Source organism: Ambystoma mexicanum, chromosome 7q (genome assembly GCF_040938575.1).
Source record: "Ambystoma mexicanum isolate Mex_15411 chromosome 7q, UKY_AmexF1_1, whole genome shotgun sequence".
Lineage (NCBI taxonomy): Eukaryota > Metazoa > Chordata > Amphibia > Caudata > Ambystomatidae > Ambystoma > Ambystoma mexicanum.
The window spans coordinates 619,772,348-619,798,557 of NC_090941.1; the positions used below are offsets into that span (position 1 = coordinate 619,772,348).

Genomic DNA, 26,210 nt, shown 5'->3' on the forward strand with positions numbered 1-26,210 from the left:
ATAAAAACCTATGAAATGTATTGAAAAAAACATTGTTAAAGTGACATCATGGTTGCAATGTAACATTGAAAAAAAACAAAGAAATGTATAGTTATTGTAAGCTATGCAATCCTAACTCGCGCCACCACGCACTTCTAAGACTACCACCAAGGACATCAAAGGTGGCATCACTGATGACATCAATGATGACAATATGAGTGATTGTAGATCTCTCATGAGCTACTCCAAAGTACTTATTGAAACAAACTTTTCATTGAAGCGTTATTAAACTGGTGATATTGGCTAGTAGAATCCTAAATCCAAGCCTATCGGAATCTTCACCAATGGTAAACTTGGAATTAACAGCTAACAATAAAAGAATTACTAAGCACATGTGTTAGTACAAAAAAATACTAATGGAGAGCATCAATGCATACAAATCTGAGGCACGTACATAGAAGCTCTATTAAGGAGGAAACAAACACCAGGACCAGAAAATGGCACTAAGATTAGAGTTCATCATATACAAAAAATAAATTGTGTGTCTTGGGCTTGCTTATTGTCCCATGTATGTGCACCATGAGCTCAGGCCAAACCCTAAGGAAAGTACCTCTCTTACGAAGAACAAGGTTTAGGTCTACATATACAGCACCTTTATATTATGTGTATCATGTTTTTAACAAAGTCCCTTTAACAAAGTATTTTTTAGTGAAATATATATATATATATCACTTCCAGCGATGGCGACTAGGTGGCATTGTGGAATGTCCGACTTAGCTCAAATGGACTTTGCTATTTTCACATTTCAGCTGAAAGGTTTTTATTTAAACCTTTTTAAACCCACCATAACTTTCTTGGTGTTGTAAACACATAACCAAATGCTCCAACTACAAGGCTGTCGGGACTATACTGCACTGCTGAGCCCTAATAAGGGTGAAACCAGGTATGTAGTTGTCCTGGCAGCCTTGCAAATATCTGTCTTGGGTTGATTAAGCTATGTATAAAGTAGAACTGCCCTCTTAGACGAAGACAATTTGCTGGAGGGAAAGGTTTGCGTTTGAGCTCATTTCTATACCCACATTGCCTTGCTGTTGTGGCTCCGAACTGGAGGGGAACATTCAGCGATGGCTACTAGGTGACGTGTGACTTGGCTCAAATGGACTGTCCTAATTTCACATTTTAGGTTAAAGGTTTTCTTCCAAAACGTTTTAAACCTACCATAACTTTCTTTGTATGTATATAAGACCACACTAATAGATTCCCAAAACTTAATCCAGGATGACGTATTTATAATTCACCAAGAAAAACGTATTTAAGGTGCAGTTAAGTTGTGCAGATTTAACGCAACAAAACCCTTGATATTCAGCAGATGTGGGAAGTCATGACCATTTTAACTCAGCAGTTTCATTGGGGGACACTAGCCATGGCCTTCGGCTATGTCCACTTTGTATATTTCACCATTTGGTTCTGTGAAGTAAACCATTAGCCAGATCCTTCGGTCACACCCAATACCCCCTGACCCCCACTTAACTGTAGCAGTAACATTCTTCTATTTTATGTATTCCCATTTTTTTAAACTTAAAAAAAAAAGCATTTCTTCCATAACCGCAGTTATATTTGCAATGTAAAACAAATAATCATGGTTATCCATAAATGCTCACAAATAACCACGGTTATTTTCGTGTGATGCACTTTCATTCCCGAACCTGTTTTCTACGATAACTGTGGTTACCTAAGTATAACCCTGATTATTCAAAAATGTTAGAGTTCTGAACTTAGTCCCCAGCCCTGCCTGCCACAAACGCCCCATTTTCTCATGGTGTCCTCTTTCCCCCTCCCCACTTCAAGCCTGCTGCAATTTCATCCTTTTTCCTCCTCCAAATGGCATTTTTTCCACTTTATTTTCAGCTAACCCTGGTTATACTAGTTATGACTCTGGCTATCGCTCTAATCGAAAACCCCCCAAAAATGCTTGATTTTCATTTCTAAAAGGACTCTGCTGCAAAGCACCATGAGAAACATGTGGCTATAATTTTGAGAGAAGGGGGCACCCCCTTTTTCCATCAAATATTTTAGCAACTACTGGACAGAATAACCCCAGACCCCTCCCATAAATAAGGTCAAGGCTTCATGCCCAAGTTGTTTCGTACCTGGTCCAATTCCAGCTGTTTTTGCTGGGCGCTAGGTGGAAATGTTGACTTTTTCTATATAGAAAAATGAATGGGAGTAAGCCAAAAAGTGTTTTTTTGCTTTCTTAATAACTTTCATTTTTTATAAAATCTTTCCCATGTTTACTAGTCTGGATGGGCCCTTGGCAAACCTTGTTTCCACAATATCAGCTGAATCAGTCATGCAAATCAAAAGTTATAAGCAATTCAATTTTCAGTTTTCTTATGTTACTTGAGAAAATAAAAAGTACACACACACAACAAATACACATACACACACCCTATTGACACTAACAATATTATACTATTGCTCCACTGAAACCATTTTACGAATGTCATGATTTATTGGGCGATCACTCTCCACTCGGTGAGTTCCTTCCCCCCCCCCCCCAAGCAAGGTGGCACGCAACAAAGCCCTTTGCAGATTCAACTTTAGTAAGGCCTCCAACAAATCTCGTTCCATTCAGAAAATACCCTTTTACCACAAATGAACTGTGAACCAGGCTGGTGTATAATAAGAATATATATTTAAGTTTTTACAAGGAATCGAACGGTCACGAAAACATCAGCCATCAACACTGTGGCCCTACACTATCACAGTTTCAAATTACTTGCACCAATTGACGGACCTATATTTCTAATGGACTTTCAGTTACTACAACAAAATGAAGACTTTAAATTACAACACACATAGGATTTCTTTGCACATTAACAATTAGAAAATGTGAAACAACCCCCAGTTATTGGATGGGTTGTCACAGTGCACTTCTTTTCCAGCAACCCCCACCAGGCATCAGTTATATATGACCCCTCAATTTTAAGTCAAGATACAAGGAGTGGGAATACAGTAGGAACATCTTTTTGGCTTTTTATTAGAAAGGCAGGGTTTGGGAAATGGCCACAATGGGGAAAATCGTTTTTGGGCTTTTTATTTGAAATTCAAGGTTTGGGAAAGTAACTCAATGGGAAAATCGTGTTGGGCTTTGTATTTGCATAAAATGCAGGGCTTTGGGATTCTGATTTGGGATGCAAGTGAATAAATGGGAAATATCATTTTGCGCACTCTCAATTAACTTGAATTGCAGATTTTTAGGGTTGCTTATTTTGGGAGTATGGATACCCCGCTTCTGTACAGAAGTCAGTGGTTTCAGAAAAATAGTCACCCAAGTACTTATTGCCTATACCGGCTTTAACACACTGGGCATGAACGTTGTTAGTTTAACAACACTCATCCCCTGATTTGATATATGAGAATTAATTGATTTAACTTTAATTCAATGCGCTAAGAGTATTCACAGTTTCACCCCGCCCCACAATTTACTGGAAAGGATTAAGGCAGGCAGTTGCCAACACAATTCAATTTAAATGGATAGGGTGGTTTTCTACGGGGAAATTAATCTGAGTTAAATTTAATAAGATGTGCCAACGGCCTCCCCAGTTCCACCCCTACCCGATGGATTTTAAAGGCAGCAGATCCCCCCCCCCACACACTTTTGATGGCATTCAGAATTATCTACTTACAGGGGTGACCTTGGTTATGGGGCATCCAGGGGAACAGCAGGACAGCACAGACCTGGTCAAAGGCTTAGGTCTAGGATAGTCCCGATCACCCAGTCCTCCTCTGGCTGTCATGATCACTGTTCCCAAGGAGCCAGGACCAGCCCAACGTCCTTGGGAGCAGGCCCCTAACCCTAATCCTAGGAACCAGGCTCATCAAAACCATCGGTCCCGGCACTGGAAGCGCCGGGCTCATAATTGGTGTGAAAGTGCTTGGGTGGACTTACCTGCAGCAGACCATGCTGCTTACTTACCAGCCACTTAGAAGCCCTCTGTGAACAGGAACTACTTTCTTACCTGGGTGGGGCAGCTCCACTCCCTGGATACAGCACTGGAACTCTTCTGGAAACTGGAACTCTTTTCTTACCTAGGTGGGGCCGTGGAAGAAGACGCCTCATCACTCCAAGGCTATTTAAACCACACCCGATAGATGAAACGTGCTTCGCGTTATTCTGCATCTGCAGCAGAACGCTCACCGAGTCTGTTCCAGCCTTTCCTCTTTCGATCCTGAACCTGCAAGAATTATACTTACCATTCCTGTATCCAGTCAACATCAGCACCTGCAAAAGACAAGAAACAGGTTAGCAAGACAAACTCTACACACAGTGCTTTCTCACCTGATCCATCAGCAGCGGCCGTGTCTTCACGCTGCACCTTCGCCTGCAAAGACAAAAGCATTTGTATACTTACCGGCACGCCGTGAATTCCAGATTTCTTCATTCTGCATCGCCGCCTGAGAAGACAAAGTATAGTTAAAACTTACTAGCATTCCGCTGACTTCGGCGCTGCAAACCAACATCTGAAAGACAAAAGAAAAAGACATTAAGCAGGTATTTACTCGCGCCCATCACGCTCGTCGCAATAAAACGCCTGCGAATACTCCGGCGTCTCTTTAACACGAACTAAGCTGCAAGGAAAGAGACAGTTAGAGCGCTTGCCATACTTACGAATTTCCAGGCGCTTCACTCCATCTTCCATCCCAAGAGTCCTGCAATACATAAGGGAAAAGCATTATACAGAGTCTTCAATATTAACGTGCCACGCATTTAAAGACTATAAAGACAAAAGGTGTCCAGAAACTCACCGCTCGTGCAGATAACGACGGTAACCATCCTCTGAATTCAAGAGGCCAATGTTTCACCAATGAAGGAACTGGCAACGGCACCCTGCACCAGACGCAGATGGAGAGCCCAGCATTCACCTATCTAAGGTGAGCATGTTGACCTGGGGGGGGGGCTCTACAGAAAAGCTGGGAAGAGAGAGAGAGAGAGAGAGAGAGAGGGACATTCAACAACCCAGGCCATTAACCCCCATATTCTTTCACCTGCAGAAACCGCACTCTTCGAGTTCGACACACAGTGCGAAGAGGTTCGACCCCAGAAGCCAATCGAGTCCTGCACATCATTTTTCAAGTCACAGACCCCTTCCTGCCAAGACCTGTGCCTCGGTGGGAATCAGGTGAGCGTTACAGAACGCAAAGCCCACCACAATACTCCTACCCAGGCGCAATGGAAACCTCAGACACTGATCAACTAGCCCAGTTGCTCGGAGAATTAAGAGCAGAAGTGCATGCAGCTCGTCAGGAAACGAACTCTCTAAGAAGAGAACTGATAATTTCCAAAGAGCGAACTAAGGACCTCGCTAGGCAGTTGCTACAAACGCAGGCAGGACAGACACCTTTGCCCGTTCCAGGAGGAAGTTATCCTTCTGCATCATCTTTAAATCCAGTGCAAATCAATCTGCCCGGTAATGTGCCCTTGGCGCCGCCCGAACGCTTTTCTGGTGATCCAAAGAAATTTGTGGTGTTCATCAACCAGTGCCGCTTACACTTCTTATGTCGACCAGCTGCTTTCCCACCAGACCAAGGTGGCTTTCGTGCTTTCTTATCTCAGTGGCAGCGCCGCAGATTGGTCAATCCCTTTAGTCACCCAGGATGATCCGGTTTTACATGATTTCCAGGCCTTCCAGTCCAGCATGGAGAAACTGTTCGCAAGACATGCACAAGGGCAGGCCTTGGACAATGAACTTCTTTCATTACAACAGGGTAATCAAGACCTCTTGACTTATATAGCCTCATTCAACAGACTTATAGTGGAAACTCAATGGCCCGAGGATAAGAGAATAACGCTTTTCTACAGAGGCCTGCGTGGAGAGCTCAAGGATGTGTTAGCTCAAGTTGTGAATCCTCCACAAGAATGCTCAGACTATATTGACTTAGTTGTCCAATTGGACCACAGACTGCAGAACAGGAAGGCAGATCGTTCCAAATTTGATACCCGAGTGTTTTCTAAACCACAAACCTCTACTAGGGGAGCTGACACGGTGGAACCCATGCAAATAGGGGGCATGAAAGGACCTTTAACCCAGAAAGAGTGGGAAAGAAGAAGGCAGCTGCAATTATGCCTCTATTGCGGAAACTCAGGACACTTTCTTCGGGACTGTCCAGTGAAACCAGCTAAGAAGGCTGTAGGAGCCGCGGATACCTGTACCACAAATTCTGAGCAGGGAAACGACCTAACCCGACAAGAGTAGAGGTCCTCTTGCCGAACGTTAAGATATGTCCCGTGACCTCGCATTTCGTGGTACCCATGGTCCTCATTAGTCCTGAACGTCCGGATCGTGTGCATGCAATTGAAGCTTACATCGACAGTGGAGCAATCGGAAATTATGTGGACCGTGAAATGGTATCAAGGATGAATCTACCCCTTGTCCCTAAGGCTGTAAAAGACATCATTACTACTGTGGATGGCATGGAGATAGCCTCCGGACCAGTAACGCATGCCACCCAAGAAGTGACGCTAGTGAGTCAAGATGGACACCGGGAGAGAATTGTGTTTGATGTGATCAAGGCTCCTCAGTTCCAGATCATTCTGGGAATCCCTTGGTTAGAGAAGCACAATCCTCAGATCGATTGGCGAGCAAAGACGGTTCAGTTTCCAGAATGTTTTACCACTTGTTATCCTTGGCCTGATGTTTCACTGGCGGCAATCTCTTCGGAGGAGGTTCCCAAATTACCTCCCGAATACCAGGAATTCCAAGACGTCTTCCGGAAGGATCAAGCTAACACCCTGCCTCCTCATAGGTCTTACGACTGTCAAATAGATTTGATACCCGGAACAACTCCTCCTTGCAGCAGGATTTATGCCCTCACCGAGCCAGAGATGCAGACAATATTTTGACCAATACCTACCTAACGGGTTTATTCGTCCTTCAAAATCTCCAGCTTCATCGGCTTTGTTCTTCGTTCCGAAAAAGGAAGGAGACCTTAGGACTTGCATAGATTATCGCGCCCTGAATCAAATCACTGTTAAAAACAGATACCCGTTACCTTTGATCCCTGAACTCGTGGACCAAGTCAAAGACGCATGTTTATATACAAAATTGGATCTCAGAGGAGCCTACCACTTGGTACGGATAAAAGAGGGCGATGAATGGAAAACGGCCTTCCGCACCAAGTACGGGCTATTCGAATATCAATTGATGCCCTTTGAACTTTGTAACGCTCCTGCCGCTTTCCAATATTTTATGAACGATGTCCTTAGAGAACTCATAGACGTGTGTGTTGTTGTCTACATTGATGACATCCTTGTCTATTCATCATCCGAAGAGGAACACCAGAGACACGTTAAAAAGGTTCTCGAGAGATTGCGTCAACATAATCTTTTTGCTAAGCTTGAAAAATGAGATTTCAACGTAACTGAAGTCGAGTTCCTGGGATTCATATTGTCACCTAACGGAGTCCATATGGATTCAAAGAAAGTCGATGCAATCATCAAGTGGCCATCACCAACCTCTGTAAAAGGGGTTCAAAGCATGTTAGGCTTCGCTAACTTTTACCGCAGATTTATTCCTGAATTTTCTCGGATAGTCCAGCCCATCAGCGCTCTGTTAAAAAAGAACAAACTTTTTGAGTGGTCTTCTGAAGCAGAACAAGCTTTTCAGGACTTAAAAGCTAAATTCATTTCTGCACATGTTCTAAAACATCCTCGCCCAGAACTCCCCTACATCATGGAAACGGATGCTTCCAGTCTTGCTATGGGGGCAGTTTTATCACAAAGAGATCCGGTCACACACCAGTTACACCCTGTAGCCTTTTGGTCCCGCAAGTTTTCGGCTCCCGAGATCAACTATTCAATTACAGACAAGGAACTTTTAGCTATCAGATCGGCCTTTAAAGCATGGCGGCATTATCTTTTAGGAGTCAGACACACAGTCACCGTAATGACTGATCACCGCAATTTACAATATCTAAAGACGGCCAAAGCTCAGTCTTCCAGACAGCTTCGCTGGGCTCTGTTTCTGGCTGAATTTGACTTTATAATTACTTATCGACCAGGCAGTAAGAACGGAAAAGCAGATGCCCTCTCCCGGATGGGAGTAGATGAACATTTGACCAATCCAGAACCAATACCCATAATCCCAGAACAAAGGATTTTGGGTTTGGTCAGCACTCAATCTTTTGAAGACATCAAGACCACGGTTAAATCACTCCTAACTCCGGCCGATTTGCAGGACTGGCAATTAAAGGGAAAAGAATTCTCAGTGGATCAAGACCTACCATATTTCCGAGGACGATTGCACTTGCCCTGTGAGAAAATACAAAAACAAGTAATTTCCTGTTATCACGACTCTCTAATGGAGGGTCACCCTGGCATTACCAAAACCATGGAAAAGATTAAAAGACATTTCTGGTGGCCATCATGGAAAAAGGATATTAGAGACTTTGTAATCTCCTGCGGTGTGTGTGCCCAGAATAAAAGTCAGAATCAGACACCAGCCGGCCTATTACAGCCACTAGACATCCCTCCCTGTCCATGGCATACCTTGTCCATGGATTTTATCACGGACTTACCTCCATGCTCGGGGTATACTACCATTTTAGTAGTCGTGGATCTATTCTCCAAGATGGCTCACTTCATTCCCCTGAAGGGTCTACCTTCAGCCTCAGTATTGGCTCGAGAATTCTTGGAAAACATTGTTCGCTTACACGGTTTTCCCTCGGTTTTAGTCTCTGATAGGGGAAGTCAATTCATCTCCCACTTCTGGCGCAGTTGCTGTCGTCCAGCCCAAATTGATGTAAGACTTTCGACCAGTCACCATCCCCAAACTGACGGACAAACCGAAAGGACAAATCAGACACTAGAACAATATCTACGTTGCATGCTCCAACAAACTGAAAACCCCTGGAAGGATATTCTTTGGATCGCTGAATACGCTTACAACAATTCGACTCATTCTGGAACTGGGAAGACTCCTTTTTTCCTATTATACGGACACCATCCTAGAACCTCCAACCTGGATCCTCCCCAAGAATTTGAAGCACCTGCTGTGGATCACTTGCACTCAGAAATCACCCGTGCTTTTAAGGAAGCCACTGCCCATCTGCAAAGAGCTAAAGCTCAATTCAAAAAAGGAGCAGATCGACACCGTAAAGAGGCCCCTCACTACGCTGTAGGAGATCAGGTCTGGTTATCCACTAAGCACCTGCCTCTAAAAGGACCCCGCACCTTCATCCCGAGATACCTTGGACCCTATCTCATATCTGCCATAATTAATCCGGTGGCTGTCAAATTGGAATTACCTACGCATATGAAAATACATCCAGTATTCCATGTCTCCTTATTAAAACCAGTACAACCAGAAACCCGATTGACTGAACTTCCAGAACCGGTTTTAGTAGATGGAGAACTTGAATTCGAAGTGAAGAACATCCTAGACTCCAAAATCTCCAAATCTAAGTTATATTATCTGGTTGATTGGAAAGGATACGGCCCCCAGGAGAGGTCTTGGGAACCCTCAGAATATGTCCACGCACCTCATCTGGTCAAGAAATTCCATCTGAATCACCCCAACAAGCCAAAACCCCCGGAGAAGACACGCTTAGGAGGGGCCTTGAGGGGGGGGGGTGCTGTCATGATCACTGTTCCCAATGAGCCAGGACCAGCCCAACGTCCTTGGGAGCAGGCCCCTAACCCTAATCCTAGGCACCAGGCTCATCAAAACCATCGGTCCTGGCACTGGAAGCGCCGGGCTCATAATTGGTGTGAAAGTGCTTGGGTGGACTTACCTGCAGCAGACCATGCTGCTTACTTACCAGCCACTTACAAGCCCTCTGTGAACAGGAACTACTTTCTTACCTGGGTGGGGCAGCTCCACTCCCTGGATACAGCACTGGAACTCTTCTGGAAACTGGAACTCTTTTCTTACTTAGGCGGGGCCGTGGAAGAAGACGCCTCATCACTCCAAGGCTATTTAAACCACACCCGATAGATGAAACGTGCTTCACGTTATTCTGCATCTGCAGCAGAACGCTCACCGAGTCTGTTCCAGCCTTTCCTCTTTCAATCCTGAACCTGCAAGAATTATACTTACCATTTCTGTATCCAGTCAACATCAGCACCTGCAAAAGACCAGAAACAACAGGTTAGCAAGACAAACTCTACACACGGTGCTTTCTCACCTGATCCATCAGCAGCGGCCGTGTCTTCACGCTGCACCTTCGCCTGCAAAGACAAAAGCATTTGTATACTTACCGGCACGCCGTGAATTCCGGATTTCTTCATTCTGCATCGCCGCCTGAGAAGACAAAGTATAGTTAAAACTTACTAGCATTCCGCTGACTCCGGCGCTGCAAACCAACATCTGAAAGACAAAAGAAAAAGACATTAAGCAGGTATTTACTCACGCCCATCACGCTCGTCGCAATAAAACACCTGTGAATACTCCGGCGTCTCTTTAACACAAACTAAGCTGCAAGGAAAGAGACAGTTAGAGCGCTTGCCATACTTACGAATTTACAGGCGCTTCACTCCATCTTCCATCCCAAGAGTCCTGCAATACATAAGGGAAAAGCATTATACAGAGTCTTCAATATTAACTTGCCACGCATTTAAAGACTATAAAGACAAAAGGTGTCCAGAAACTCACCGCTCGTGCAGATAACGACGGTAACCATCCTCTGAATTCAAGAGGCCAATGTTTCACCAGTGAAGGAACTGGCAATGGCACCCTGCACCAGACGCAGATGGAGAGCCCAGCATTCACCTATCTAAGGTGAGCATGTTGACCTGGGGGGGGCTCTACAGAAAAGCTGGGAAGAGAGAGAGAGAGAGAGAGGGACATTCAACAACCCAGGCCATTAACCCCCATATTCTTTCACCTGCAGAAACCTCACTCTTCGAGTTCGACACACAGTGCGAAGAGGTTCGACCCCAGAAGCCAATCGAGTCCTGCACATCACTTTTCGAGTCACAGACACCTTCCTGCCAAGACCCGCGCCTCTGTGGGAATCAGGTGAGCGTTACACTGGCTCCTCAAATGGCAGGCCCAGCTAGCTTCTAGATTTCCCAGTCTCTGGCTCCCCTGCAAGGTTTAAGGCCTTTCCAGTAACCAGCTTTTCTGCTGGCAAGGTTGACCCTGATGGCCTTGGTAGCTCTCCTTACCTCTCTGCTAGTTGTTCTCCGCAAGAGTCCAGAGGTAGATCACCTCCAGGAATAGAATGGAAAAGAGAAGGGAAAAGGCCCTTCGCGGATTAAAAACTGGTTCCTTATACGGCTGGTGACACTCCATTATCATAATTCCCACAATACAGATTGGCTAGCTCGCTCCCTCCACTCCCCAATACGCCCACAGCCTGCTGCTAGGACAAGGAGTTGGAAGGTGGGGATGATTTGAAGCACTTCACCTGTGTATAAGCACTATATAAATGAACAATAAATAAATGATGGAGGCTGAAGGATGAGAAAGATTAATCATCCCAAAATGAGTTTAACTTTCCAGTGTTCATAGAAATCTCACAATGTGGCAGCTACCTTAATTTTTCAGATACTGCAGGCTCATATATATATATTTAAATTCAATATTTGATGCTGAGTCGGAAAATACTAATCTTATTTTGGCAAGCCCTTCCTGGGAGGAGTTATACATTTTTTTTCGATTTGCTCCTGAGCTGGAATTTTTACAAATCTGACCCAAGATTCAACCTTATGTTCACAATCTATCACCACACCAACTTTCCATTTCCTCTGAATTATTGGCAAATAATGCACGCGGTTGGGTACCACGCATCAGTTCCCAAAACTTTGTGGTGTTTTTCTCTAATGCAGAACTAGCAATGGCATTCCAAGTTTCTTGTTGCATATGTTTTTTATACTCAATCAACCATTTGCGATATTGGGCCTTAACCAGTGTGATGTAATTACCAACCATGCTAGGGGACTCTGGGCTGAGCTGACACAACACTTTTACCAATACATTTTCTAAACTCCTGCTTAGCAGCTGCAATATTTGAATTATAATCAATTCCCGAATGAACTCTTGTTGCTTCTTTCTGATTTACAGTTCAATTAATGCTTTATCTGTGAGACCATATTTACAAAAGCTTGGACAATGTCTATTCTATCGCATCTGGCATTTAAATCTTCATAGTTTGTATTAAATGTAGATATAAGAGAGTGTGAGAGCTTGGATACCTTAATTTTTTGTCATTCCAGCGAATCCTATTTCCTTTTGTGTTAGTCGATATGTCCCCATCTGAGGCTACTAGTAATTGGTGATCAGTTTGCTAAGTTTTTGTAGAGCAAACAGTGGAAAATGGTCACTTTCACTTGCAAGGAATTATGGCCATGTCTCTTATTAGTTGGAGACCTATCTTGTTTTATGAATATGTAGTCTAAGGTTGTGGCCAATTTTCCACTTATACGTGTATAGGCCATAGGAGAGCCATCCCCCCCATTCAATCTTGTCAATGTATATTTTTCCATTAAGCTTACCCATTGTTTTCCTCTTCGCCTTGCAGCGCAAGTTGAAATAACCGGTTCAGAGGAATGGGTAGCACATTGATCTTGATCTTCTAGCTGGATCGATGCATTAAAAGCACCTACTATAACTATAGGAACAGATCTGTTAAACTTCTTAAGCACGTTACTCAGTTATGACATTCACATTTGGTGCACTATTATTCTGTGGGTCATAAACATTGATTAAAATGAAGCGATTTGGGCCTATATGCAGGTCTGCTATTAGGACAGTCTTCAGTGTTTGATATTTCAACAATTTCCCACGGCGAAGCTGCCGATATCAGCCCACCTTTTGGTCTTCCTTTAGCTCCTTTTATTACTATTTTGGTAAGAGTGGAACGCCTGACGAAGTCGACCGGATCGCACAACCAGGTCTCCTGTAATGCCACAAGAGTAATTGCTTAGAGAAGATATTAGACCTCCGTCACTGAAAATATGAGAGAATCCTCTTGTGTTGCATGACATTATCGGATGAATGTCATCGAGACATTTGGGTGAAGTGATTTTTAAAGATTAACGGCAACCATTGCCAGTATCCACTTTCTGCTTCACCACTAACTGGTCTTGGTGGATATACCTGCCTTTTTTCAACTGCAGGTAATTTATTAGCCTCTTTTCCTAACCTGCCCTGTTTTCCAAACGTTACATGCCCAGCTGGCTTACTAATTTGCTGGCTACATGTATGTTTACAACATGAATTACCTGTAGTTATCATTTCATTGTGTGTACTGGGGTCTATTTTCTTGGCTGGAACTAAGCACTGTGTATTTGTGACACTGGGATCAGTGTTACCCGAGACCAAATTTGAGAGCTCTCGCACCAGGAGGGTTCACTTTACTCACTGGTATTTGTGCACTGGTATTTGTGCAATGACACTAATGTACCCTGATTTAAAGATAGTCTTCATGCAACATAACATAGTCTAACAATGACGCTGTCTTAAAGTGTACATTTGTGACATTATTAAAACTATGATCTACTTAGTCCACCAATAATATATCTTCAGACAGTATAACACGTAACGGAACAATGTTGTGGAACAGTTTAAGAACTGCAGCCCGGTTCAGAGGGGGGTGGGCGTAACCATTTGATGCTATGGCTTGTAGCTGGAAGACCGTTAACGAGTTTTCTGCTTTAGCTGTTCTTTCATCTTTTTGTAGGCTAACCATCCTATTCTTGTCTGCTCTATTCAGAGGAGCCCAAATTTCAGGAAGATTATTCTGGGCTATTCAACTTTTTTACTTTTAGAGTATCCGGTTATAATGTTTGTAGGGGTGGCCTGAAGGCTAGAAATAAATGCCCTTGGGAAGTACACAGTTGCGTTGCTTCTGCTTTATATTTGTAATTATATCAGCAGTGATTTTACTACTTCTATCACCAGTGATATTAAATGGGAATTCAGGCGGTGCTTACGGCATGATATTTTTTTTCTTTCTCCCTCGTAATCGTTTCGCATACATCACTGCCTGTGATATATTCTTTTTCCCCTTTGTTTTAATGTTGCTTTTTGGGGCGTTTATGTTACTAGCATTTATTTGATTAGTATTTGCATAAAGATATAAGGAATCAAATGAGTTTTAGAAGGGGGACTGAGTACAGGCATTTCAGTATTTGTGGATTGGTCATGCACAATTCTTCTTTCTCTGTTAATAGTTTTGTGTAGCAAGAGGGATTACAAGTCAATTTTATTATCCGGCTTCTGGCATTTATCTAATAACATTGTTAACAAACGTTTGAAAGCCTGAAACATCTCATCTGATGCTCTGTGTACTGTCTTTTCTATCTAATCGTATATTGGAAACCTGATTAGTTACCCGCGTGTTCAATTCAACTCCCATGTGTAGGGGGTTTAAATCTTTTTCTGTTTCTTTTCCCCAATCTGTGATTCCAGCCCGTGGATTTATTACCCCAGTTTTCGATAAGGCAGGAGTAGGAGCATATGCCTCATGTGTTTTTGCAATGATTTCGGGATTACAGATGTCGTGGTCATAATCACTTTGTGCTACAGATTTAATTAAGCACAAGGCAGGGACATCCGGGGCACTTAGTGGGGGTAGTGTGTCTAACAGAGGACCTCCATATCAACGCTAATCATACTGAGATCTATTCCCAGACCTGGTTCATTCAATGGCCTAAAGTTGCAATGAGAGGATGAATGTATTTGGGCCTCAATTGTTTGGTTACAGTCTTGAACACTTGCTAGTAGAGCTTCATTACCCACGACTTCCACAGAGATGGCTTTAGATTTATCTTCACATGTACCTTCACATGTAACCGATAGCGCGTCATCGTGGATAACACCATTATTGATATCTACTTGAGGACACCGTTCTACTACCCCATCAAATCTGGATTTCTTTATGGCTTCGCTTGTATCAGATGCAATTTGGATCACTTCCCCACTATTATTGACTTTAACAGCCGGTGTGAGTAGATTAGTCACTTATTTGGAACCAAGGCTTCTGAGTGATACCTGTAATTCATTTGTCAACTGTAATGCAGCCTGTTCGGCATCAGTGTCTAAAGGTGCAATTGTAACAAATTTTGGATAGTAGTTGGTCATCTTCCTAGTAATCATTTGTGTTGGAGGCTTCGAGATGATCTGGGTAAGACATACCCAACGCAATTTCGATTTCACTTTGATCTCTTTACCATGTATAGTGCTAACAGGTGTGTCATTCACAGATTTTATTTGGGTCTCCATTTTGGTATATAATGATGCGAGACTTCTAGCACCAGTACAAGAATTTGGTACTACAATATACTAAGTGTGTTGGTATCTGCACAACAAAAATTATATAAACACAATTGAAGTAAGTGTCACAGGACACTACACTAGTGAGTGATCACCAAATCGCCAGGTTCATGTAACTGGTTGCTTTGTTTTGGCCCAGATCAAACGCATTACTGCTGTACTGCTGTACTATAGTAATTACCAGTATGGTCAAACTCTTTTCTTGCGCTGCTTATGCTGCATATTTCACTACTAGGATAATATCCCACTCCTACAAATTAAAATAACAGGGAAAATACCAGTAAAAGCAAAAAATACAAAATCTCACTACGGATAAATATAACACCAGCTCAAACAATCTCAATTTTAAGTTTTAGTTGACAACACAGGCTTAGAAGCTTAAAAGCAGGCACATCCGTTATACTGCAGTTTTACTGAAATAGTGCAGTGAATACTGGGCTGGGCAGCTGTATAGCCACAGAGCTCACTCTCTCTGCCTCTTACTTATGATGGATGGTATTCATTTGCTATTGACAACCACATAGCAAGTGAGTACCGATAACTTCTGTTTATATTAAATTAACACTTGTGCTCTTATGAACGACACATATTCTATTTCAGCCACTTTCAATTGATGCATATTAAGTAGAATTACACAATAATAGCCTTAGCTCTGAGAATTAAGATAGACTGATTGTAGTTCCATACACTGCTAGTGCCAACGGCAGCAACTGTGTGTTCGATGTGCCAAGATCAATGTGATAGCTCGAAGTTTTATGTAAGGTCATCAAACTCCAGGTATCACACTAGCACGATATCACCACTGCTTCTACCCAGTAGCACACACTTATAATTCTGTTGTTCAGAACCACTACTTTTAACTGAAAATATTTACTATGATCCTTTTGCAGTTTTCATTGCGATAATTCTATTTTGAGTATTAGTAGTGCTACTCACATTTGTCACACAAACTGCTCATGCTCCCTGTGTTTCACACTTGTCTCATGAGGATGCAGCTCCACACGGTATGCAGCACGGCGCGCACACCGCTGCGGCGCAGCCACAGGTCACAGTCACACATTCAACTAGCAAACTCGGTCCGAGCACCATATTCACTGAGATGTTCTATTTAATGCACTACAAAGCTCTCTTAGGGGTGTCCCGCTTTCACAAGTCACATCGCGCTACGCAGCTGAAGCAGCTTAACAGCGTAACAGTGGGCGACTTGTGAAGCGACTTGATAGAAGCGCGCATGCATTCAAGCGTGTGACCAGCCCTTATGTTGTCTTCTGGGTAGGGGGCGGGGCTTCACCAGGCTAGTATTCAATGTTCTTCTCCAATGCTTTCAGTAAACAGATGCAAGTCCTCCACAGCGCAACAGCGGGCGACTTGTGAAGTGACTTGCGGAAATATGAGAAGGCCGGAATCATAATTTTCTTCACAACTCAAATTGAATACCTCACAGAGAATTCACATTTACATGGTACCGAGGGGCTTCTTATCCCCTTTAGTATTGTTCCGGGATCAGCTCACTGGGACACACAATTCTCTTTTAATTCAAGAAAAGGTGGCCCAATGTTAATCTATGGCAAGGCATCACCTGGGAGTTCATTATTCCATATGTAGCCCACACATTTTATTTTTTAAAGTTTAATTTCTGTTCTGTGACCTGACATGTACATCTGTTTATCAGCAGGTCCTGTTTCTACAGCGTTTGAAGATCCATTAGTGACTCAGTAGGCCATTTCTTGAGGTAGAGTCAGCCCTAAAAAGGTAATTTCTGTTGCCCACTAATGCACAGTTGATAGGGAGGCAAGACATTACAGGTCATTTCTGCTGGCGGCTTATCTACCCCTCCACAATTCTGATCTAATTCTCTAATTCCTAGCATTTAAACTGAACACCAGGTCTGCTTTTCCTGGTGGGCCCAGCCAAAGGCCTTAAGGTCACAGTTTCATTTCAGTGGAAAGACAGAAGCTGCATCCATACTTCTGAAAATACAGCTTTTAAATCTACAAGATGTGTTTACATGTAACATTTAGCTTGAGATCCGGGCATGTTTATAATACAATCTTTCTTTACATACATTTTGGACAGCTATAAGTAGTTATATAGAAAAGTATTGCTCACTTATCCAACAAGTAGGCCTTTCCATTTAAATGTTAGTTTATTTGTGTAAAGTAAGTCGTTCTCCGAAATATATCACTTGGCTTCACTTTTTAAATATAAGGCACAATTCCTCCTTTGTATTTTTCGAATGTGCAGCATTTCAGTGCATCTTTTCCCATGTGTACTGCTGCAGTTTTGAATCTGTCAAAAGGTCAATTTTCCCAGTTTACACAGTCATCATCTGCAGCACCACACGTCTTTTCCCATTCATTGGACATATGCAGCAGTTTTAAGCGCTCAAGTAGATTCCCTTTCACTTGAGCGCCTGTCAATTTTATTAGAGTGTAAATAGGCCCATTTCTTGCATTTCACTAGGCCTTATGTCGGAAATGACTGTTTTGTACTGGATTTTATATTTCAATGGCACTCTACATTAGCCAGCTTGACTCTCTCAATAGGGGCCTAGTATGGCCTCTCCATCTCTGTCACTCTGGAGCTGTATTTTCACCCCACACTGATGTTTTCTCCTTTATAGAACTACAGCCACAGAGGCATCCACTCTCATAAGGCAAAACCTAAAGCCTGGAGCACACAATCTCACCACAAACCGTACATGTATCCATCTTTACTTTATATAACCGATATGCTTGAAAAAAGCCAGACTAATTACCTTTGCTCATGAGTGTTTTGTTGGCTATTGGTTTTTGGCTTGTTTTAAGAGCTTTTCGGCAATGGATATGATGCATGCAATCATTGGTGCTTCCATCAGTGCATTGAGGAGGAACTTCTTTAGCAAGACCCCAAAATAGGGTAATGCTTTTCTGCCTTCCAGAGGGTTTGTACTGATGTTGCCTCAGACAAATAACTGCAAGCAAGTACATTCTTGCATTTAGATATCAATAACAGTCCCTGACTCTGTTGCGACACCCAAATGTGCTTGCTATGTGAGATTGGGTAATCCCCATCTATTACGTATTGGTTATGTTGGGGATGCGGGGAGGAGGGTGGCGCATTTCTTGTAGGGCCCTGATCAATACATATTGTAAAACAATGTTATTAGAAAGGGAATAATGTGCAGAAGATTGAAAAGAAGATCATAAAACGTTTGAGGAAGCCCCAAGTGGACCTTTTGATGTCCTTATGATTTTTTTGTATAGCTTTGTGTTGTTTGATCTTGCTATAGTGTGCTGCAAAATCTCTTGCCTAATCTAATGATACTCATTGTAGTGACCTCTGAAGGATAAAGGGCAGAGTCCGCCCTCCGATATGGGAAATGTATTGAAAGCATATGGTGAGGCACTCTCAACCTTCTTTGCACTGGTTAATAGCAAACATAGATGCGTTGATGTGGCATTTTGTGTTTTGCTTGGATGCAGTTTCAGCAATGGGTGCATGTAACCTTTGCAGAAACCAGCACATTGTCATGTTGTGTGAAGGGCGCGATTCACCCGTCCATGGAAATTGGTTGAGGAGCCCTCATGAACTGTTACTGTATCATATGGCGTGAATCCATTAGGAACGCATTTGTAAGTGCGAAAACTGAAAGTACATATTTCATAGTGTTGTGGGAACATGTATTTATGTATATTGTTTTTCAATTCGGGAGATGGAGAAGGCTGTGTAAAAAAAAAAAAAACCCACTGCCTCATTCAAGCAGACACGCTGTGGCACTAAAACACAAAAGATGAGAAAAGTTTAATTTTAACCAAAGTAAAATTGCGTGGGTTATATTGAATGTTAACAAATGTGCAAGCCATGTGTAAAGAGGCAACCGATGGTATAAAGAACATAAACAGATTGCAAGGCGGCACAGTTAGTTGGTTGCACAACCCGCTGAGTCGCTGCCTGTTGCAAAATGAAACTACTTTAGTTCTTATTTCAAAGGAAGTTTTACACCGCCACCCACCTGCACACACACAACCTCAGCCATGTCTCCTTTGCCACCACTCTCAGAACATCAAATACTTGACCCTCCACAAAATAAACACCCACCTCCACACGACAGTGGCTCTGAATCAACAGGTCCACAATCGTAGGAAAGGACCAATAACATCCTAGAACGAACAGTGACGCACCTCCAGAATGGAATCCATCCAAGCACATAACTAATTGTCCCTACAGGTGCGTCGATATACACAAGCATCACTCACCACAACAGCTCGGAAACGCACTGCACAACCCATCCAGGGACCCTCACGGCATCACCTAAGGATGAGCTATTACTTAGTCGCTCGGTATCACCTGTGGACACCTACACAGCACAAGTTCTCTCCTAGAAACTAAAATGCTCACCCTGACCTCGCAGCAAATGTCAGTAGGATAAGAACATGAATGTTCTTGGTCTTTGGCCTGATGGTATTTACTTACAACACTGACTGACGGAGAGAGCGATCGAATTGTACCTTAGAAGATTTAACACCAGGCATATAAATAAGTTTAAGCCAAGAGGAGATAAGAGGCTGCCTATACTTACACGAACACAGCGAATTAGCCATGAAGAACACTACCAACTATAAAGAATAGCAACTAATGCTATAAATGATGGACATTATACGCATCACCAATAAGACATCATAAGCATCATTGATACAGTTAACCAATTTTCTCTGAAAATGTGTGTTTTTGCACAAGCTGATACTTTCATTGTCTTAAACCTTGACAAAGCCCAGAGGGCAAAACATATGGCCATTATGTTGGTTCAAAATTAAAACATTCACGTGGAAACCCACTTATGTAAATGTTTACCACTTTAGGAGTACAATGACAACGTTCTGGGAGCAGTTCAGTAGAATCTTTCATTGTCATTCGTAACGCATATTCATTGCTGGTAAATTTTCTTTTGCTAATGTATTTGGGCACAGGACTACCGAAATGTATTGTGCATATGTTTTGGTCAGGGTCTGGGTTGGATGTCTGGTTCTGTAGACCCTAGCAGCCCATGTACACAGTCAATAAGTTAAAACCTTCTCACAGCTGAGGTGCAGAGATTAAAACTGTTAACCCATTTATTTGTAGTTCTCAACCAGCTGACATCTATGCATTTTTGAGAGTGTGTTAAAGGAGCATTACGAAACTTCTAGAAGACTAAGCATAATTGGTCATATCCAATAGGCAAAAGCTTATAGAGTGCATGTCATTTGGACGTTAGATTTGCCAATTCCATGTCCCCCAGAGGTATCTCCTGCTTGCTAGTGGATGCCCAATATCCAGGAACTGCTTTTAACTCCTACTCATCAATGTCTTATTCTGTTCCCTGCAGTTAATACACACACTATTGTAGGTGCGGGTAAAAGGCTTTGTGTATAATGCGATGGGTCTGTTATTTTTCCTTGGTATTCTGATCATCTTTATTTATTTTGCAGTTATTCATCATTTCTCAACCAAGGAGCGGCGAATTAGAGCAATCAAGGAGATGGCACGTATTCTAAGGACAGGAGGTCAGATCATGATTTATGTGTGGGCCCTGGAGCAAAAACGACGGAAATTTGGAAAGCAAGACATCTTTGTTCCTTGGAATACTGAGCCCTCTTCAAGGAGTCATGCCCCACACGCAGGGAATAAACCAAAAAGCCAAGATCATCGAAAGAAGTCTGTTAACCACTGCAGTGGCAGTATCGATGGTGCCACCAAAACCTCAGTAGAAGAGAAGGAAACCTTCTACACGTCATTTGAAAAATCTTTGAGGTGGAAATTATTTTCAAAGTCACTTGATTCAGTATTAGACCTTGGCGAATGCAGCAGCAACAAGGATAACCTCCCGCCCACCAATGAGCAAAGCTTGTTTAAGGAGTGCAGTGTTAGCTTAAATAGAAAAAAGCTATTTGAACAAAAGGAGACTGGAACCTCAAAAAAGGGAGATAGCCAGATCATGTTTACACAGCCCAGGAATAACTCAAAAGATGATGCTTCTCGGGTTGATGTCTCCCTTTTGCCACATTGTTGCAGTGATATACTTCGAATTGGTTCTGGGAGCACCTCTCGACACCCCCCCTCAGAAGACTTGATGCACGATTGTAGCAGAGTATCTTTACCTGATCTGGTCTCCCATCGCAAAGGGCTGCGGCTTAAAAAACAGATAAAAATTCATTCCCCTCCTAAGCAAATTGATTCCTGTAAACACTTGAGCAAGAGCAAGGCTAGTATCTCCCTGTTGGATATGGATCAAGATATTGAGATGCATGCTTGCAAGAATCTGGAGCAAATGAGTTCCAATGGTGCTTGCCTAAGGTATTACCATGTTTTTAGAAAGGGGGAACTGGTGGAACTGATAGAACATCACATTCCTGAACTGCGTGTAGTGCAGGCCTTTTTCGACCATGCCAATTGGTGTGTTGTTGCAGAAAAGGTTCAAGTGTGGAAGATCTAGAATTTTGCATCCTGCAATAATTGCTTGAGCCCTTTCTGGCACAAGAGTGAACCTATTTTTTTTTCTTTTTCATGAACAATGTTCACCATTATTTTTTTATATTTTGAGAATCTACTTTTTAAATATTTATTAAGTTGATATGTTTTATCTTCCTGTTTGCAAAAGGAAAATGATCTTGCATAGTTTATACAAATACTCTGAATTCATTGTGGCAGTATTAGTTATTTACAATTGAATTTTAGTATCAATCCTTGAGTGCTATTGTGTTTTATACCTTTTGTGAACAATGTTTTTTCTAGTCATTTTATAATAAAAACACTTTGAAAAACTTGGTTGCATCCTTGGTTGTAGTTTCCGAGTTTCTGCACTAATGTTCAGCCTCTGAACAAATTAATTCAATGATAAATTAACTAATTGATGTGCCTAGGCATTGTTGAAATCCATACATGGGACGGCTGGTACATTTTAGATGGAGCATTTATTTTACTAGATAAAACAAAGTAATATGGATAGCATTTAATATAGTCTTTTCACCGAATTAATTTTCCTCAAGAGCTTTTTTACCTAACATTTTTAATTGAATGTATTTTTCACCAAAAAACATTCATTGAAGTTTCTAACATTGAAACCATTGTAATTTGTGCAGTTTTTTACTGTATTAACATTAAATGTAAATGTATTTTTGGGTGGGGTAAGGTAATGTTTGGGGTGTTTGTAAGGGTTCAAAACAGGGATTTGGGGGGACCCCCCCCCCCAAAGAAAAAATAAAATAAAAAAATTTATTCGGCATACAGGTTGACAGGGGTCTCTCTGGCACTGTCTAGTGCTGAACGTCATTGATGACTGTATGCAGTCATCGGGCGCTGTCCAGTGCTGAAATTGCTTGCTGACGCTACACAAGTCAGAGGGAATTGTCCAGTGCTGAACTAGATTGTTACTGTATGCAATCTAGTTCAGCACTGGACAGCTCCCTCTGAATTTATGCATGTTTTGCCAATTGTTTTTTACATGAACTGCATTTAATGATTTCACACAAAATGAATATACCGAGACTCTTTATGGTAAAAGTGTTTCGGTATATAAACTCTTTTCACTTTATGTATGTAAATTCGGTGAAACAGTTTTTGGTGAAAAAAAATCATGCCCTCGATTCATTTTCTTAGAGGTAAAGACATGTAACCTTTTTATTTATGTTTCATTCTGATAATTAGAACACCCTAGCGGGTGTTTCGCGATGCAGTTTGGTCAATCTGCGGGCTATACAAACTGGTATAGCCCGCAGATCGATTACAGCCCGCAGTTGTGGTTTATAGTGCTTACCTAATCCCATGGAGCTGGCGGCGGGCATGTAAGGCTGTAAAGTGAACGCGTTGGTCGGCGTATTATTGCAGATCGGAAAGAGTTAACTTTCCGTTCCGAAATACACGGTCCAAGACCAATGTGTGCCATGTAGCCCCGCCCATGGAAACACGGAAAGGAAGACTAAGGAAACGCTTTCCGTTTTCATATTACAAGGAAAGCGTTTCCATAAGTTAAAAGGCGCAGACATGAGCTGCATTGTACTGGAATGTTGAACGTTTGGAAAGCTTTTTTGCCAGCAACAAAATGAGAGTGAATCGCGCGGGCAGCTCTTCACGTTGATTGGTGAATGGAAATGGCAATGGAGAGAAAGGGCACAAAATTTTAAGTGGATAGCCTCCTAAATGAATGTATGTGCAGATGCCACTTGCAAATGTTTGGTAACTGCATGGTAGTGTGGAGTAATTGGTAGCTTAAATTTATGTAGTAGGGGAAAAAATAAAACGCGTGAAAAAAGCTTTCTTAAACACTGCGGGTTTTCTAATAGCACTAAAGACCTGCAGCTCGGGCCTTACTGCGTGTTATAGTCCCTCATACCTCGGTCTTCAGGGCCCATAATGCCCGGAACGGCCCTCGCTGCAGGTCTGTAATATTGCAATGAAATATAGATCTTGTTTGACGATTGGACATGTTCTTATTGCGTGTCTAAACTGTTCCCTTGTACACACCCAAGACTACATCTCTAGTGAAACACGTGGCCTTCCACTTTCTTGCAGTGTTCATCTGTATTTTCAGCCTGTTGCAAAGAAAATACTGAGTGTAACTTGGCTTCAATGTGTTGGAACTATTGGAAAAGTTGTATTCCTCAAGTTGAGAATATAAAATGCATTTACTAGGCCTTGGACAAGATATTTTGAAGATTGAATTGACATAAAGTTATGATTTCTGGTTTTGAATGTTGGCACAGTCCGCAACTCATAAATAGTTCCTAATTCCTCCTTTATAATATTTTGTCTAATGTCCAGCAAATGCATTTCAGATGTGTATTTTGAACTTGTATGCAAAAATGCATTCTACCGCAGGGCCATGAGCCTGTCAATGTGTTATGAGAAGAACTCAGGAAATGGCAACCTTTATGTTCAAAACTTTTACTTAGTACACCCTGTTTGCATTTTAAAAGCCTACATTTTGGAATTGTCACTTTTGTAAAGTGTTGCATGTGGTTTCAGTATGTGAGAATGATTTTGGAGCACATATAAAATGCTCCAAAGGACCACAAGACATTTTTTTGGGTTGTAACTTCCGTAACTTTGACAGTTGAATAAAATCTGCCCCCTTCTTCTGCTTAACTTCCAGACTCTGTCAACCATAACCAGCCGAGTGGTAATTGCCTCAGAAAAATAAAGAAGTCCTCCTTGATATTTATTTTGTGCACATATATTGATACATTTTAAAATCTTCTGTATAATTTGTCTTTATACCCCCAAGCTTTTTCTCTGCAACTCAGGTTGAAGCCTTGCCATTGTTGTTGCAGCCCACAAATCATACATATGTGCCAATTCAACCTTTATAATATCAAGGTGAGACTAAAAGATCCAAGTTCATGTTGTGTAACGGCTCAGGTTTTGAGTCCCAATTATACAGAGTGTGAAGGCATCATGAGGCAAGACACAAAACAGACTTAAAGTTAAAAATAAAATACTTTATTACATCAAATGACAGGATGGTAGAAGGCCTATCTTGCCCTATGCTAAGGTGGGATTTCCCGACCTGAACGAAACGAAGGAAAGTCTGAGTCAAAAGTTCATCTTAAAAGTCTGTCTGTGTCCAAAATCTATACTTGCCCTCACAACTAAAGCTAAACAATGTGCAGGGATGTCAATAATAAAAGAAATAATGTTTAACTCACAGTTCTGAGCTTCTTCCAGCTCGCAGCTCTCTTTCAGCTCCCCTTCCCCAAGTGTAAAAAAGTTCCACAAAGGTCTCAAGATTACCTTTCTCAAGTTCAAGGGGATGCAGTGCCAACAATCCTCCGGGTTCTCTTCCCAAAGTTACAAGATACACAGTTCAAAACAAAAGGTCTTGAGACTCTGTTATCAAGACAACACATGCAGTTCCTCAAGTCTCAGGGTCCCCTTCCACAAGACTTTAACTTTGCCACTTCTACTTCTTTCAGACCTTTCAAGAGTTCAACATGACCCTCCTTCTGGCTTGCCTCACCAGTTCACTTCCGATGTTTCTCCTTAATTTAGTTCACAATGTCTTTTGTTTTCCTCATTCAGGGCTTACTGGTCTAGGCGCAGTTAACAGACCACAGGGTCCACCCATCCCAGTTCGCGCAACCAAGATCTCCAAGTACCCCAGCCCACACGGGTTCTTCAGCACTTGTCTTTGTGTACTAAGTAGCTGTCACTAAGTTCCCCTTGGCCTCTTGGCTTATAACTTGTAGATTTACACTCCTCTGGCTTTTCCTTGTCAGCCTCCTGCCTCTGCTGTCACGTGCCACACACCCCTTGCCAGTCGTTGGCCTTGCTGCACTGCATTCACTCATAAAAGGTCACTTTGAGGAGATTTTGTTCGCACCCCACCTTTCTATGACACTTGCACCCTTTTCCATAATTCGTTTTCACATGGGCACCTTGGCTGGTCTCTTTATTTGCTTGGCCCATAAAGTTTCATTCTATTCAGTATTTAATATGCTTAACTTCAGGGTTTCATTCAATTCAGTGTTCAATATGCATACATGTAGCTTCATTTTAAGTTTCTATTCAGTTCGGTATTCAATATGCATTCATATTGCTTCATCTTCAGTTTCCATTCTGGTCGGTATTCAATATTTGATTTTGAGTATTTATAGCGCGCTTAAGATGGACTTAACCGTTTAAAGGCACAGTTGGATCTCTGGAAAGATGATAACCCAGATGAAATAAGAAGAAGCAAATCACCAGATTAACCATCCTGCCACTATTTAAATAGGAAAGTTTTGAGCCCCTATCGAAACTGGGCAAGAGTCTGAAACCCCCTACTCTCCAATGGTAGGTTATTCCAGAGTTTGGGGATGAAAACGGCAAATCTTCTATCTCTTTTCGATACGCATGAAAAATAACTGATCACTATAACAAAGCGACCTAGGGGGAGAATAGCAGCAGATTATGGCACTTAGGTATTCGGGAGCTAGCCTGTTTAAACACTTAAAGATC

At 42.2% G+C, this 26,210-nt stretch overlaps 1 protein-coding gene across 2 annotated transcripts in view; it reads left to right on the forward strand.

The window, feature by feature from the left end:
- Positions 1 to 22,051, forward strand: part of LOC138528522 (probable tRNA methyltransferase 9B) — a 380,721-nt gene extending 358,670 nt beyond the window's left edge. The window contains exon 5 of one of the 2 annotated variants that reach the window (XM_069640257.1): positions 20,708 to 22,034. In XM_069640257.1, the coding sequence (XP_069496358.1) occupies positions 20,708 to 21,711 (1,004 nt within the window). In that variant the 3' untranslated portion in view covers positions 21,712 to 22,034. Of the gene's footprint in view, positions 1 to 20,707 lie in introns of both variants that reach the window. The other variant, XM_069640258.1, reaches the window with a different exon arrangement.
- The last annotated feature ends 4,159 nt before the right edge of the window (positions 22,052 to 26,210 follow it).